At 39.1% G+C, this 14,289-nt stretch overlaps 2 protein-coding genes across 8 annotated transcripts; both read right to left on the bottom strand.

Annotated features, from left to right (window-relative positions):
• Nucleotides 1-1,054: 1,054 nt before the first annotated feature.
• LOC143344051 (serine protease inhibitor) lies at nt 1,055-1,856 on the bottom strand. The gene is made up of 2 exons (XM_076769641.1): nt 1,562-1,856; nt 1,055-1,494 (listed from the first exon to the last, which is right to left on the bottom strand). The coding sequence occupies exons 1-2, from the start codon at nt 1,644-1,646 to the stop codon at nt 1,265-1,267; spliced, it is 315 nt and encodes a 104-aa protein (XP_076625756.1). The 5' UTR covers nt 1,647-1,856; the 3' UTR covers nt 1,055-1,264.
• Nucleotides 1,857-2,521: 665 nt separating this feature from the next.
• Nucleotides 2,522-13,898, bottom strand: LOC143344037 (uncharacterized). Of its 7 annotated transcripts, none has more exons than XM_076769595.1 (14): nt 13,760-13,898; nt 12,900-13,097; nt 12,534-12,658; nt 11,852-11,928; nt 11,648-11,770; nt 11,353-11,567; nt 9,107-9,247; nt 8,829-9,020; nt 8,051-8,747; nt 5,555-5,862; nt 5,135-5,310; nt 4,923-5,049; nt 3,489-4,836; nt 2,522-3,281 (listed from the first exon to the last, which is right to left on the bottom strand). In XM_076769595.1, the coding sequence occupies exons 2-14, from the start codon at nt 13,058-13,060 to the stop codon at nt 3,162-3,164; spliced, it is 3,810 nt and encodes a 1,269-aa protein (XP_076625710.1). In that variant the 5' UTR covers nt 13,061-13,097; nt 13,760-13,898; the 3' UTR covers nt 2,522-3,161. The 7 variants fall into 7 exon arrangements, with proteins under 7 accessions (XP_076625710.1, XP_076625712.1, XP_076625713.1 ...); XM_076769597.1 differs by having other exon boundaries at nt 5,135-5,271; XM_076769598.1 differs by having other exon boundaries at nt 8,829-8,981.
• Between the last annotated feature and the right edge of the window lie 391 nt (nt 13,899-14,289).

Below are 14,289 nucleotides of genomic sequence, written 5' to 3'. Positions count from 1 at the left end.
ATTGTCCCCATCAACGACGAAGAATGGACCGCGGGCCTGCCGCTGACAATTTCATTTGTAATTTGCATAAGGCTTATTAAAATCACAATGGACGTGGACCCACGGGGATGCTCGATCGAGGTGGCCGCTGGCTTCTTTTTTTTCTTTTTCTTTTTTCGGCCTGCCCGATAGAGAATAATCACGGCCACCGCGGCGCTGGTAATTGAACTTTAATAAGAAGCAGGACTCGACTCGGCTGCCCGTAAGAAACAAGGCAAGGACGCTGTCTGAGGCTACGGATCTTCGGCTAACAAGCAATAACGACGACTGATACGAAAAAAATTTGTTATTGAAACTTACTTCTGAGATGGACGATCCAGCAGGTTCTCTTATCCATGATTACATATCCACTGGGTCACACTTTAACACACTATGGCACTTTAAACTTTCAAACTTTTAAAATCGACCGAATTTACTTTTATTTATCGTCTATCGAGGGGTTGATAAATTACGAAATAAAAAAAACAATCGAGAACAGAATGTAGCGTTGTTTTTTTATCAAAACCGAGATTCGATGAAAAGTGTGAAAAAAATTTATCAGTTACGTCGTGGAAGTCGCGAGATTAAAGCGTTATTAACGAAAGAAAAATTATAGACGCGGAATTGCAATGTCGATGTTTTCTTTTCGCGACACCCGATAAGATTTCTCGTTTCCCGAAATGTGTCGCGCACGTGAAAGACGGCGCGGAACTGAACCATCTCAAAACGTTATCATATCGCGCGCCGCCACATTCCCCCACCAGTTTCTACCAAAATGCGTCTACGCATCTCTTATTCGCACAGCGAGGAAAAAAAAATCATTCGAAAACGCTTGCAAATGGGCTGTCTCGCGAATGCTTTCATCGACAAAAACAAATCGAACAAGATTAAAAGAAAAAAAAATTTCAATGGAAGTACAGTGTATTAGATTGTTTAATATAGTTTATAGGACTTTTATTATATTTATCTTAACACAGTTAATGTGCAGGATCGTTTTAACTCAGGAATCTGCTGAATGCAAAACAAATGTAATCAGTTTTTTTAAATTGCAATTATACAATATTTATTGCTATGAAAATTTCCTTGGCTCTTTAGACGTTTGAATCATATTAGCGATTCCATGTAAACAAGTTGACAAGTCAAATAATAAAACAAAGTACAATGAAAAAAACACAAAGCTGGATTAGTTTCTTTTGGCATTTCTTAAAACGAACATTTACTATTTCGTTTACTCGCTTTCTATGGATCAGTGTCTGACTCTAGGACAACTGTTCTCCCAAACGCAAGCACGATTCTCGTCGCGAACGTATCCCTCTTCGCAAATACAACCGTCCATACAGCTTTTTGTCCGGGTACAAGGTCCGGACTCCCAGATATCGATGTTATCGCAGGCCTTCTCGCACGACGGATCCGCCTCGCAGAAACTGTAAACTTCGTTTTCGCCGCAACTGGTTACGATCTGCGCTTTATTGGGTCCTTAAACGTTAAAAAGAAATATCTACTATTCGACCGTGTGAATTGTCATGAAATTAAAACAACTTACTGTAAAGTATCGCTCCCGTGATCGTTTCTAGATACACAACCAGAAAGAAACTGATCGTAATGTAATGCACGCGTAACAGCTTCATTTTGCTCGAACCACTAAAGAACAAATGCAAGCACTAATCGTGGCGCCGTAGCTTTAAATATGCGCAAACGTGCACAGCATACATCCAAAACGGCGTATGATATCAACGGGAGAACCAGTTTCAGTCGCACGCGTGGGAAACGTTCTCAAAACGGCGAACTTCGTAAATGACGCATCGGGGAAATAGACAATAAAACAAAGAGCCAACGCGCGAATACCAAACTAAGTACATATATGCGGACCGGATTTTTTTTCTTTTTTTTTTTACAGACGATAAAGAAAGGCGACAGAAAAACGCTACATTTCTGTTCTCGTGTTTATGTATTTGTGGATCTTTGAATTGTACAGTAACTCGTTTACATACAACATATATAAGTGTCTTACTAGGTAAATTACTTGTATGATATCTTAAAATAAGTATTCGTAATAAAGAAGGAGCGAGTCGTAATAAACGGGTGTACCGAAACAAAGCGGCGTGGGAGAATCCAAAGTCGCTCTCAACGTGGGGGAGGGAGAAAAACTAAATTTCCCTACTAAGGAGTCTCTTCTTCGTTTGCGCCGGTAATTCGCGACTCGAAACCGATGAAATCCGTAAATGATACAGGTTTTCTTTATTTCAATCGCAAGGATAAATCGGATACGTGGCGTATCAACGTTAAAAATTCGCAAATGGATTCGCGAGAGGGGAAAAAAAAAAAGAAACACAAATTTCAACCGGTGTACTCGTAACTTGCAACGGTTTCTCGTTAAAACAGTGATGGATGGTCTCTAGTCTCCTGATAATGAATGATAATGAAAAGCCACTCGCATATACGTGAAATATACTGCGACCAAATACTTCCCTTTGAATATGCGCGCCACAGCAGAAGCCTCTCGTTTTCGTTTTTATTATCCTTAATACTTACGCGACTGTTCCGTTAAAAGCAAAAAAAGAAAAAAGAAAAAAAAAAAATCCCGACGCTACGATGCGAAAGTAAGTACTAGAGTCGAAATACATGTAAAATTATTTTCGCTAATGATAAAAAAAGAAGAAAACGTTAATGGGGAGTTCTCGAGAGTACTCGTTTTCGCGTGAAACAAACACGCTACGTTCGATCCGCACGAGAAACTCGATTACACGCATTTCTTTTACTACGAATATTTACCACGTATGTGGATATTCGTTGTACGGGTATGACGATCAAGTGAAACGGTTCGCTAACTTGTGATTCTCGTCGGTGTAAAACTATCATGCATTCGCTGTGCCTGATAGAAGCTAAAATGTGAAAGCAAATAAGCTGGCATTTCTCTAGATCGTCATAGCAACCGGGTTTACATCACACTTCTCTACGATATCCCCTTCTTGACATTAGTTTCTCTTTTTTTTCGTTTAAATGTACCGAGAAAAATCGTTCGGTACAACAATATTAAGAAGTCTATGCCTCACGTGATCCGGTCGATGTCTAACGCCGAGGAAAAGTGTTATTATATCACAGACGAAGGAGAAGAATCGAAGCAGCAGCGGCGACGGGGCTTTCTACCAAATCTTAGCGGCAAGGGCTCTCTGCATTAAAACATTCTTGCTTCGCTGCTTCATGCGCTCAATGAAGTACTCCTTGCCGTCCAGGTTATCGCTGGCAGGTCCAACCTCCTCATTCTAGCAACAAACGAGAGTTAGTTGGCTCCTAGGTCGCATGTTTCTTGCACGTGTGGCTCATCACCATCATCATCATCATCATCTTTTATCATCATCATTATCCTCATCATTTACTCCTGATATTATCATCATCCGGATTATCATGATCGTCATCGCGAAGACAGGCTGTTGTTTCGCGATAGCCTACGCAGAAGAGACCTAACCAACCTTGTTAGCTGTGTCGCCCCCCTCGCCCTCTCCCCACCTCTCGTAGTCATCGTCATCCCTTTCTTCGCCCTCGCTCAAAGGTCCATCTTGCCTCTTGCTAGGAGGAACGTTTGATCCTCCGCCACTCTGCTGGTGTTCCATGACGTCGTCGCCACCCTCGAGCATTTTGTTGATCTTCTCTTTCGCTTCGTCGACCTTTCTCATCGGGTCGGGAGAGTAACTACGATCGCTGTATCGATCGCGAGAGGCGGCGCGACGGTCTCGGAAGTCTCGTCTGTCCCGGAAGTCGCGGAAGCCCTGCTTACCGTGGAAGAATCTGCCGCCACGATTACCACCGCGTCCGCGTCCGCCGCCGCGATTGTTGAAGCCACCGCCGCGTCTGTTGCCAAACCGATTGTTGTGCTGATTGTTGTAAAACCGATTACGATTCTGGAAGTTGTTACCACCGCCACGATGATTCGGGTTGTTGAAGCCCTGGAAACGCGGCTTGTAGTAAGTGCCGCGGTTGTTGTACGGCCGGAACTGCCTCTTGCGATAGTAACTCCTGTCTCCAGACCTGCTGCGACTGCGACTCCTAGTGTACGATCTGGAGCGTGACCTAGAGCGTGACCTACTGTAAGTGCCTGATGGAGAACGGCTGTATTTCCTCTCGTAACTGCCGGATCGTCGATTCGAGTACGATCGCGAACGACTTCTCCTAGGCGACCGTGATCTCGAGGAGCCTGAACTAGATGCACTACGAGATCTGCTGCGCGAACGTTTCGCTGGACGGTCCCTGCTCATTCGTTTGGTCACTGCTCCTCTGCCAGACGACTCGCGTTTCTTAGGCGTCTGTCTGTGCTGCCGTTCTGCTTCGCTGTCGGAATCCGTTCTAGGTCCTTTGGCCTGGTTTTGACTCTTCGTTGGTGGAGGCGGTCGTGGCGGTTCCGGTGGATGACCAGCACCGCTGTTACTTTGCCCGATTGGCTGGAATTTGCCACCGAGATTGTTACTAGAACTGAATTTACTAGGTACTGCTTGCGCTGTGGATAACGAAGGGTCCTTGTATGACTGGAACTTATTCTGTGGTTGTGGCGTGGGATATTTGACTGGCGCCTGTTTAGGAATCGGTGGCTCTTTGGGCAACGGCGGTGGAGTCGGTGCAGACATAGGTTGAGCAGCTGCCGCTCTCTTTTCTGCGAGTTCTCGTTGCATTTGTTTCCGGATGTTCATCGATTTTTCAAGGGCAGCGCGCTGCAACTTCTCTTCTAGCTCGTTATCATCGTCTTCCTCACTGTCTACGTTTGGTTGCATTTTCTTACTTTCCATAGATACGTCTTGCCATTTTTGTGGAATAATATCCTTTTGCCTAAACAAACGAACAATGATATTCAGACAGTGACATATTTTGCGTTGATACGAAATTCGATACTCGTTATTGACCATTTCTCTTACCTAGCGGCCTGTGCAGCTTTCCATTTTGCATTTAACGCGGCTGTATCCAGAGTTGGTAACTTTGGCTCGGGATGAATTAACTGAGACTCCTGCTCAAATATGTCTGTTAACGGTTTCCTTTGTATTTCTGCAGAAAAATTAAAACCATATGATATTAGATCGAGCGTAACGAATTTAAAATACTTCCGTTCTTACAAGTTATGGGATATTACCTTTGCGTTGCTGCGCGGTCATCGGCATTCTAGATTCCCGTTCGTGATACGCTTTCGAAGCTTCATCTCTCTCCCTTTCCCTCTCTCTGCGCAGCTCCTCCTCCCTTCGTGAACTCTCAGCGAGCTTCTCCGCGTTGCTAAGAGGGGAAGCTATGTCATTATACTGTGCTACATACCTAGTGAATATAAAAACATAAATAAAATACGGTATGTTATAGACCGCGTTTCCATTCATGTTTCTTTAAAAATTGTGTAAATTGCGGGTAAATTAGCTAATGAAATATGAATAGAACGTAACACTTCAAAATAACACCGATGCCCTACACGGTCACGAAAATATTCATAACGGTGAAAGTATTCTATGAAAATAATAAGAATAACAAAAACAAAATGTTGTGTACTGGCCATAAAGGTTCCAACCTTTTCAAGACAGCGGTCTCTTTTTCAACTTTCGCATAATACGCATTCAGTTTTGACTCCAATTGTTCTAAGTCCGGCAACGAAGACTTTTTCAGAGCTTCTAAATCCCGTTCAAGTTTGTCCTTATTTTTCCGTTTCTTTCGCTCCTCTTTCTTCTTCTTCTTGCGACTTTTCTTATCTTCCTTCTCCTTGTCCTTTCCTTTCTTATCCTTTTTCTTCTTTTTCTTCATTTTCTCACTTTCCGAATGTTTCTTTTCCTTCTCTCTTTCCCTCTTCCATCTAGCTGTTTCTTCCAAAAACTTTCTTACCTAAGAGTATGAAAAATTCAATGAACAACTCACTTTTACAGCCAGATAAAAATGCTATAAACAAGTCGTACTCAATTCTAAAAGGAACATGATCCGATGTCAGTTTTTCTTTGTAAGTGGCTGTATGAAAGAGATATATATATAGGACAACTTTTTAACCCATCCGACCCGACGGCGATTTCACTATTTCTTTCTACGCGGCCAACATTGAATCTAGCGTTGTGCGTTTGAATGTAGCATATTTTTTAAATCATAACTATCGCTTAATTTTCAATTTCAATATCGCTGAAGTTACTATCACTATTTAAATCACCGCTAGTTTCGCATTCACTTTTCAAAACTTTATTAATAATCCCAATTTTACTTGTTGATGTTATGATTGCTAAGACTAAATTAATCGTTGGACCGTGAAAACGAATTCGAACCGTCCGCATTTGGTTTGTATATAAAACTCTTATCGCAACTTCAAATAAATAGAACTCTTTTAACTGATGCTGGGCTTCGTAATAATCTCAGAAACTTTAGAAAACAAATAAGACTGAAGAAACTTTCTCGCGAGATATGGTTCCGTTTATGGTCTAGGTTAGGTTCGACTATGTTTGGGCATATACAGGGTGTTCGGCCACTCCTGGGAAAAATTTTAAAGGGGAATTCTAGAGGCCAAAATAAGACGAAAATCAAGAATACCAATTTGTTGATGAAGGCTTCGTTAAACAGTTATTAACGTTTAAAGTTCCGACCATACTGAATTTTTTTCTCGAAAATGCGCAAGATTTCGGGGGTATGTCTATTGACCAAAAATGATTGAAATTGACTCCCGCAACCGAAAATAATTTTTTCAGAATTAATTAAAAATTTTTTTTTTCGTCGAAAAATTTCACACCTCGAATTTTTTTCTCGAATGTGAGTAGGATTTCGGAAGTATATGTATTCACCAAAAATGATTGTAATTCACCCCCGCAACCGAAAATAATTTTTTCAGAATTAATTAAAAATTTTTTTTTTCGTCGAAAAATTTAGGCACTTACCCCCTGTCGATTTTTCTTAAAAATTCTTTTTTCATTTTTAGTAATTTTGTTTGACGCTCTACAGAAAACTTGTGTAATACTTTTTTGTAGGTACCCATGAGCTCTACTTCAGAAAAAAATTTCATTGAAATATATTCACAATTGTAGGAGTTATGGCTGTTTGAAAATTGGACCATTTTTATGGGGTTTTTCTCATTTTGCGAGGTCAAGGACCAACTTTTCGAATATTTTTGCAAATTGTACATATTCTCCACCAAAATACGCGTAGTTTGCTATTTTAAACATCAAAATCGTTCAATCCGTTCAGAAGTTATGACGTTTTAAAGATTCGCATGAAAATTCGGACAAACATTTCTGGCCAGAAATTATATTTTGGGTAAGGAATTTTTTTCTCGAAACTGAGTAGGATTTCGGGGGTATGTCTATTGACCAAAAATGCTTGCAATTGACCCCTGCAACTAAAAATAATTTTTCTAAAACGATTCGAAAGTCTTTTTTTTCGCCCAAAACTTTCAGCACTTACTCGAATTTTTTTCTCGAAAATGGGTAGGATTTCGGAAGTTTGTGTATTCACCAAAAATGATTGTAATTGACCCCCACAACCGAAAATAATTTTTCCAGAACGATTTGAAATTTTTTAATTTAATTGTTAATAACTTTTTAACGAAGCCTCCATCAACAAATTGGTATTCTTGATTTTTGTCTTATTTTGGCCTCTAGAATTCCCCTTTAAAATTTTTCCCAGGGGTGGCCGAACACCCTGTATACCATACTATATTTGTATATTTGAAAGTATCGATACTTGCACATGACATAGCAATTCGAGGATATAATTCCAATACTTTGGTAGCTGAATGTCTTGGTAATTATTAATTTTAGAATAGATATACTTTAATACTTTTATGCTGAAAATTCATTACTCTTTCGAATTGTTATAAAAAAAAATCGGACAATTTATTTAAAAAATCGAAGTTGTTCTTCAAAATCTTAGAAGAGCATTCACGCAATAAGACTTGTTTTAAATATTTTTATCTACTACCGGAAGTAAACGAATTATGTAAATGACTTGTACCAAGTACACTTAAGTGGGCGCCACTGCCTCTCATCTTGTATAATAAGTAGATACTGGTAAGTATATCAAGAAAATATTTAATGCTTACCTTATCTTCGTAATCGGAGTCGTCCTTGGTTTGTTCTAAAAATTTCCGCACTTTTATCTCGTAGTCGTCCATCTTATCGCGAGCATTCGAGCTGTAGGCTACTGGTGCTATGACGTCATGCGCGGCAGTTGTAGCAGCTGGAGGATTGTTGTATTGAGCCATACGTTTGCTGAGAGGCGAAAGCGAACCACGATGATCTTTCTTGTGTTTCCGTTTGCGACTAGGTGATCGGGACGCCGACCGCGAGCTTCCAGACGAAGAAGAACTGCTGGATTCCGAGCTCGAGGAACTCGAGGATCCGCTTGACGACGAACTAGAGCTCGAACTCCACCTTTGCCTCTTCTTCGATCGCGATTTCCTCTCTTTCTTGCGTTTCTTCTTCTCCTTTTTATTTTCACCGACATCATTTTCATTTTCAAAACTTTTGAACGTGTCCAAAGGATTCAAAGAGGACGTCAGGGTCTTGGACTTAATGTACTCGATGGAGATCCTAGCATCTTCGTGATAGGGAGCGATAGCCAAACAATTCTCGTACGCTTTTTGCGCATCCTCGTACTTCTTCTCGTCTTCGTAACTTCGTCCCAAGGCAACGAGTGTTTCTGCCATATATTTGCGGGCATTCGCGTGGGTCTGATTCAACTTCAATGCTGTCTCGAAATCCTCGATCGCTTTCTTGAAACTGCCGCTGTTGGCGAATCTATTGCGACAGAGAGAGCATGGATTGAGTAAGCGCACGATAGTGAAATTTAATTCGCCCATTTAAAATTAGGCAACTTACAATGCTCCACGAGCCACTAGTCCTTCGACGTTTCGTGGATCTACAGTAAGTGCTTTGTTGAGACACTGGAAAGCTTCCGTATGGCGGCCGACCTTGAAATGGTCTATACCTTCGGCCACACTTCGGAACGCCCACTTACTAGCCTGCGCCTGCCTTAATTCAGACGCATATTCATTAGGTAGGAATTTTTCTCTGTAAAGTGGTATTTCATAATTATAGTAGATGAAGTCATGTTTTAATCGCATACAAAGATTTTCAACCAAAATTCAATATTTTACCTTAAACCAACCATATTAGAATGGTTTTCTTGACCGAGACCCATCAAGTCAGAAAGATATTTAATGTTGTTTGGGTTGTTGAAGCCAGTACTATTCTCCAACATCACTTCATACGGTTGACCTTTGTTCTCCATCGCTTTCCTATACCACAAAGAGAGACGACCGATTATCATCGATAAGTAAAGATCGTTTTGACCTTCGCCAAAAAGAGGATACCAAAGCTACTCCGTTAACGGTAAAACTAAAGACTTGATAATCATGACGACCGAATTTTCATGTATGTCCTCTGTTTATTATCCTGGTAGAGGAATTTTCTCAATACGATCGTATGTTTTGCCCCTTCAGTTTATTTTTTCGACATCTCGTCGTCTTATCTCTACAATTATACATACTAGTATGCATGTCCTTTTGCTGCTGTTCCTTACACGCATATTAAACGTGCGGCACACACCCTTCATCATTTTGTTCATCCCTGCGCAATGATTTCGCCTCTTCTCTTCGATCTCCATGAATTATTCAACGATACGACACTAATGCCAAAGATGCTTCGGAGGAAAAGGAATTCTTCCATGTGGAAAAAAGAGAGAGAGTTAATCAAACACCTCATGGTATTAGAGTCGATCAAAATCTACGTTTGTACCGTTAACAAGCAGCAGGGGTCCAAAACAGGGATACTTTGCAGAAAGTTGGTAAGTTTCCTTTATTACCAGAGATAATTTCTTATTTATAAATTTACAATGGTACACAACCTCATTATTATGTAAACTCGTCTCTCACCTTTCATGTACCGCTAAGACGTATATTTCTAGTATTTTGTATCATGTTTGTAATCAGAGGATTTCTCAACACAAAAGCACACAGCCTATCATCAATCGACGGTGGTTTGGTTTTTTTTTAAGTTTTTGGTGCGATAAAATAAATTGCATAGCCCTAGGATAGGTTGGGAGCCACGCCTGAGTATATTTTATCTTCCAAGTTGACCAAAAAAATTTTTTTTTAGATGTAGTAGTACTGTCGCCTGTTTTGCATTTTGTGGTGTCAATTCAAACATGACATCATATTTTTTATATTTTTTATTTGTCAATTTAAGCTGTAAGTTTAAATGAGGCATTATTATGACAAGGCGCGATTCTTTTGAGGCTTAAAGGTAAAGGTTCGGGCGATTAAGATTTGAGTTGTTTGGTCCCTGCTTTAAATTTTATTGAATTTCACAAGTTTTCGCAGTATTTTACTTCATTGCATAACACATTACACGTAAAAATTATTTCGATAACATATTGATGAATAGTGCAATTAAAATATTTATTAAAATTTAACGATAATTTATTTGTCACAGCAGTTTTTTATGGAGACGTTTCAAGAATCAATTACACTCTTTTTACCTATTTTATTATCTTCTTCTACCTTTATCATAAGAGACCAAACAACAATAAATCATTATTATACCTACCGTCTGCAGCACTCACTCTGACCACCCAAGGCTCAACATCTCATACTGGAAATGCAACCTCAAAAGACATTGATGTCATTGGCGCCATAGTTTGGCTGGTGCTTTGAGAGTAACATATCACAAACGTAGATAGAATATTGTGCGCAACAGAGCCATGTCAACCAATGCTCAAGGTTTGAATCATTTGTATCACATTATAAATTCATCATCATACTGACTATCAACTTTACGTTACTGAGAGTGTCTGGCACCTAAATTCATAAAAACGTGTAAGAGGAATCAAATCTAATTTACCTTGTTTTGTTAGTATCACAGTGCGTCTGTTAAATCTCAACTTCTGTTGGCCACCATACCATTTTCCTTACCTTCTATTTAACGAAAAATATTAAAGAAAAACAATAAAGATGCAAGAAATCTGCACTCTCACTTATTATGCAAGTTACGAAAAATATAACTACACTGTCGATAGAAGATGCATTTCAACCACGATTCAGATTATACCGACCCTAAGTTCAAAACTACCATTGTCAGAAAAAATACCCCCTCCTTGTCATTGTTAGTGCAAGAGTGCTCTCAAATTATATTGCAATAAACAAATGATCAGAGTACGACTTTCAATTCAAATAAAAAGGTTCAGTCAAAAGTGCTACAGATGCATCACAAAACACTTTTTACCATTTGTATTGTGTATATAAAATTCCCTATAGTGATATTTATTTCAGTTTACAAGAGTTAGTGAAGCATTATTGTAAAATACAAGGAATAAATGTACTTATCCAGATTTTGTATTACTTACTTATAAGCTTCCGGAAGATCATCTGAATGGATAAGTCCCATAGGTGGGTGTGGGGCTTGCCCTTCACGGGCAGGTACGTTCATAACTGCAACAACTCGCTCGGCTTCTACGTTAACTTCACTGGCTACGATGCAGATGAGATCATTTGCCATGTAGCCTCTTGCAACACCTTTCTTGTCCACCGCCGGCACTGTGGCCGTGTTCAATATCAGAGCCTATTACGTAATATCATTTTAGAAACCAAAGGGAATACATGGGACACATTACTGTAAGTGACTAAATATCTTTAACGTACCTTAAGTCCTAAATCGGTAACAACCCTGGGGCAGTCGCTGCAGTTGCAAAGCACCTTCAGAAGAAGCCCAACAGCACTTTTACCCATTACTTGCGCGTAAATAACATCTCCAACGACCAAACTCTGGAAACAGGATTTTCATTATGTTATTTTGATTATATTAAGTACTTTTACGCACATTGTATCAACATAATAATTACTTACCTCCAAAAAATTACGAATACGTTGAGATTTTTCCATGGTAACAAAAGTGTCAAGTCCTGGCATTGTTGCATAAAATTCTGAAATAACACACATAACTCATGAATTGCTCAATGTTACATAATCTAAAAAGAGCTAGTAGAAATGTCACATGTTCGAAAAAAGCAAAAAAATTTCGAAAGATCCGAACGCTTCAAAAGAAGCCAAACTACATTAAATAAAAAGTGAACTATTATTAAATGATGTTTATTTGTCTGTAATTAATTGTAAAAATCTTTTGTGCCCGATTCATGCTCATAAAAAAAAACAGCGATAACGCCGGTTGCCGCAAGATAGAAGTGTCGAAATGTCAAGAAAACGTAATCTGAAACTATATCTTTCAAGTCTATGTAACCAATAGAATAAACCAGACTCATCTGAGAAAAAACATTTCTTTGGTTTTCAATAGCATAAACTTAATTTTGTTTTGAAGCGTCTTGTTGCGAAAAGTGAAAATATTGATAAAGTGTAAAAGTGTTTGAACTGCTTAATTTCTTTTGAATCGCTCGGAATCTTTCGAGTTATCGGTTCAAATTAAAAATCAAAGATTTGGTTCTGTGTATGTAGTTCAATTTTCTAACTACTCGAATATTCGAACATTATAGCATTTCTATTAGACAAGAATGAAATATGATTAAAACTCTACCTTCGTCTCCTAATTCTTGCTTGATGGGTTCAACTGTTTTCTCCAAATTTGACTTATCATAGAGAGCATCTGCTTTCTTTGCAACAAATTGTTGTAGTTTTAGCCTTTTCCCTCTATCGCCAAAACTGTTAAAAAATTACTGAAGTTGTAATGCATGCTTTGCTTATATTTTTTTCAGTTGGATTAAAAAATGTGGTAGTTATTCAATATTACATTTTTGAATAGAAGTTATATTAAGCAGGATTCTTGATCTTATAATTTTATCACACGTTATTCTATAGGTGTGATCAAATACTTTCATATTACCAAAAGTATTTTGTAATCCAACTATAACGTGATGATTAATAAGTATAATCAAATATATACCTAAGAGTTTTTTGCCGCTGTTGATAGATCTCAAAATTTGGTTCCTTGAGATTGAGCATAGCCAGCTCGTTCTCGTTGCGTTCTCCTTCCCACACTTTCTGCAACTGTTGGCCATGGTAGTTCAATGCTTGCGCCACAAGACGCGCATCCATTGATTCCATTTTGATTCAGTACTGCAAGCAACCTAGTCCTGCAATACTATGAAAATCGTCGGATTCGTAATGTTTTTCCACTTGCAACGTTCCAAGATACTATCCAAATCAATAGGTAAGACTTTAATAGCTGCCTCTCCGGCCGACTATGCCCGAAATTGGCATGCAAAAAAGGATCACTGTCCAACAGCCAAGGACACGTGTTTTTTTGTAATGAATAAACTGCTATCTCTCCACGATGTTATATCCAGAAAATTCTGGTATTGCAACTGGCTGAATGTTCGGTCGAATGCTAGCGGCGCAAACGTATCGGTCTCGTACGGGTTTCAGAGGACCGTGAGTCATACCTCCAAAAGAGGGTGATATTCTGCGCAAGAACGCGCTTCGACACAAAGCGAATTACCAATAACCGGTTCGCATAACGATTTACCTGTAGCCGTTGATATTCCTCAGGCGAATCGTAACAACGACGTAATAGAACAAATCCGTCGAATATTCTTTATATGCAAGAAAAACGCTTACGCAGGAGAAAGGCGCGTTATATTGATTTATCGATAACAAGATGGTCGTCGGGAAGCCGGATTGCGAAGGCCAACGGCGCCATGACGCTCCCAAATGGCCACCTCTTTTATTCCGACGCTCATCCACGCCAGTTTTTCAATATGGGCATACCAGACCAGCCAAAAAAGAACCCGGATTATTACTCACCGTTGCTCCCGTATTATCTTCCGACGATCTGTTAACGTGTTTTCCAACTATATCACGGTCCACTATGTAACATCGTTGACGATTAAACAACTGCGTGCTCGAATTTCGCCATACGCCGCACACAAGTCACGATTACGACAGACCGGAAACGAATAGCCAGCGACGCCTGCGTAAAATAATCTTCCCCCACCTTTATGTCCACGGAGACCACGGAGTATTGAACAATATATTACTTCCTGTTTGGCGGTTCATTTTAAAATAATATATTCGATATTTTATTTCATTTCCTTAATAAAAAAAAAAACGAAGTTGGTTTAATTTGAAGAAATATGTTATCGAATTATCAGATTCTAGGTTACTACAAATAATAACGAATTAACTTTTATATTTTATCTTTATTTGTAGATTTTGTATATAACATTTGGTTATGAATAATTCATAATAAAATTTACAATGACGACACATTAAAGAAATATTCATGTATCAATTTCAAAATATTAAATCACTAATTTTCAGGAGCGATGACCCAA

Source organism: Colletes latitarsis, chromosome 7 (assembly GCF_051014445.1).
Source record: "Colletes latitarsis isolate SP2378_abdomen chromosome 7, iyColLati1, whole genome shotgun sequence".
NCBI lineage: Eukaryota > Metazoa > Arthropoda > Insecta > Hymenoptera > Colletidae > Colletes > Colletes latitarsis.
This window is presented reverse-complemented; position numbering and strand designations above follow the sequence as displayed.

Bases quoted from the DNA above. Each gene is read 5' to 3' on its own strand.
- LOC143344037 (XM_076769595.1), bottom strand. From the start codon at position 13,060: ATGGAATCAATGGATGCGCGTCTTGTGGCGCAAGCATTGAACTACCAT. The intron at 11,771-11,851 runs GTAAGTAATTAT...TCCTGTTTCCAG, and splicing joins GTATTCGTAATTTTTTGGAG to AGTTTGGTCGTTGGAGATGT. The intron at 4,837-4,922 runs GTAAGAGAAATG...TCGTTTGTTTAG, and splicing joins AAAGCTGCACAGGCCGCTAG to GCAAAAGGATATTATTCCAC.
- LOC143344051 (XM_076769641.1), bottom strand. From the start codon at position 1,646: ATGAAGCTGTTACGCGTGCATTACATTACGATCAGTTTCTTTCTGGTT. The intron at 1,495-1,561 runs GTAAGTTGTTTT...TTAACGTTTAAG, and splicing joins CACGGGAGCGATACTTTACA to GACCCAATAAAGCGCAGATC.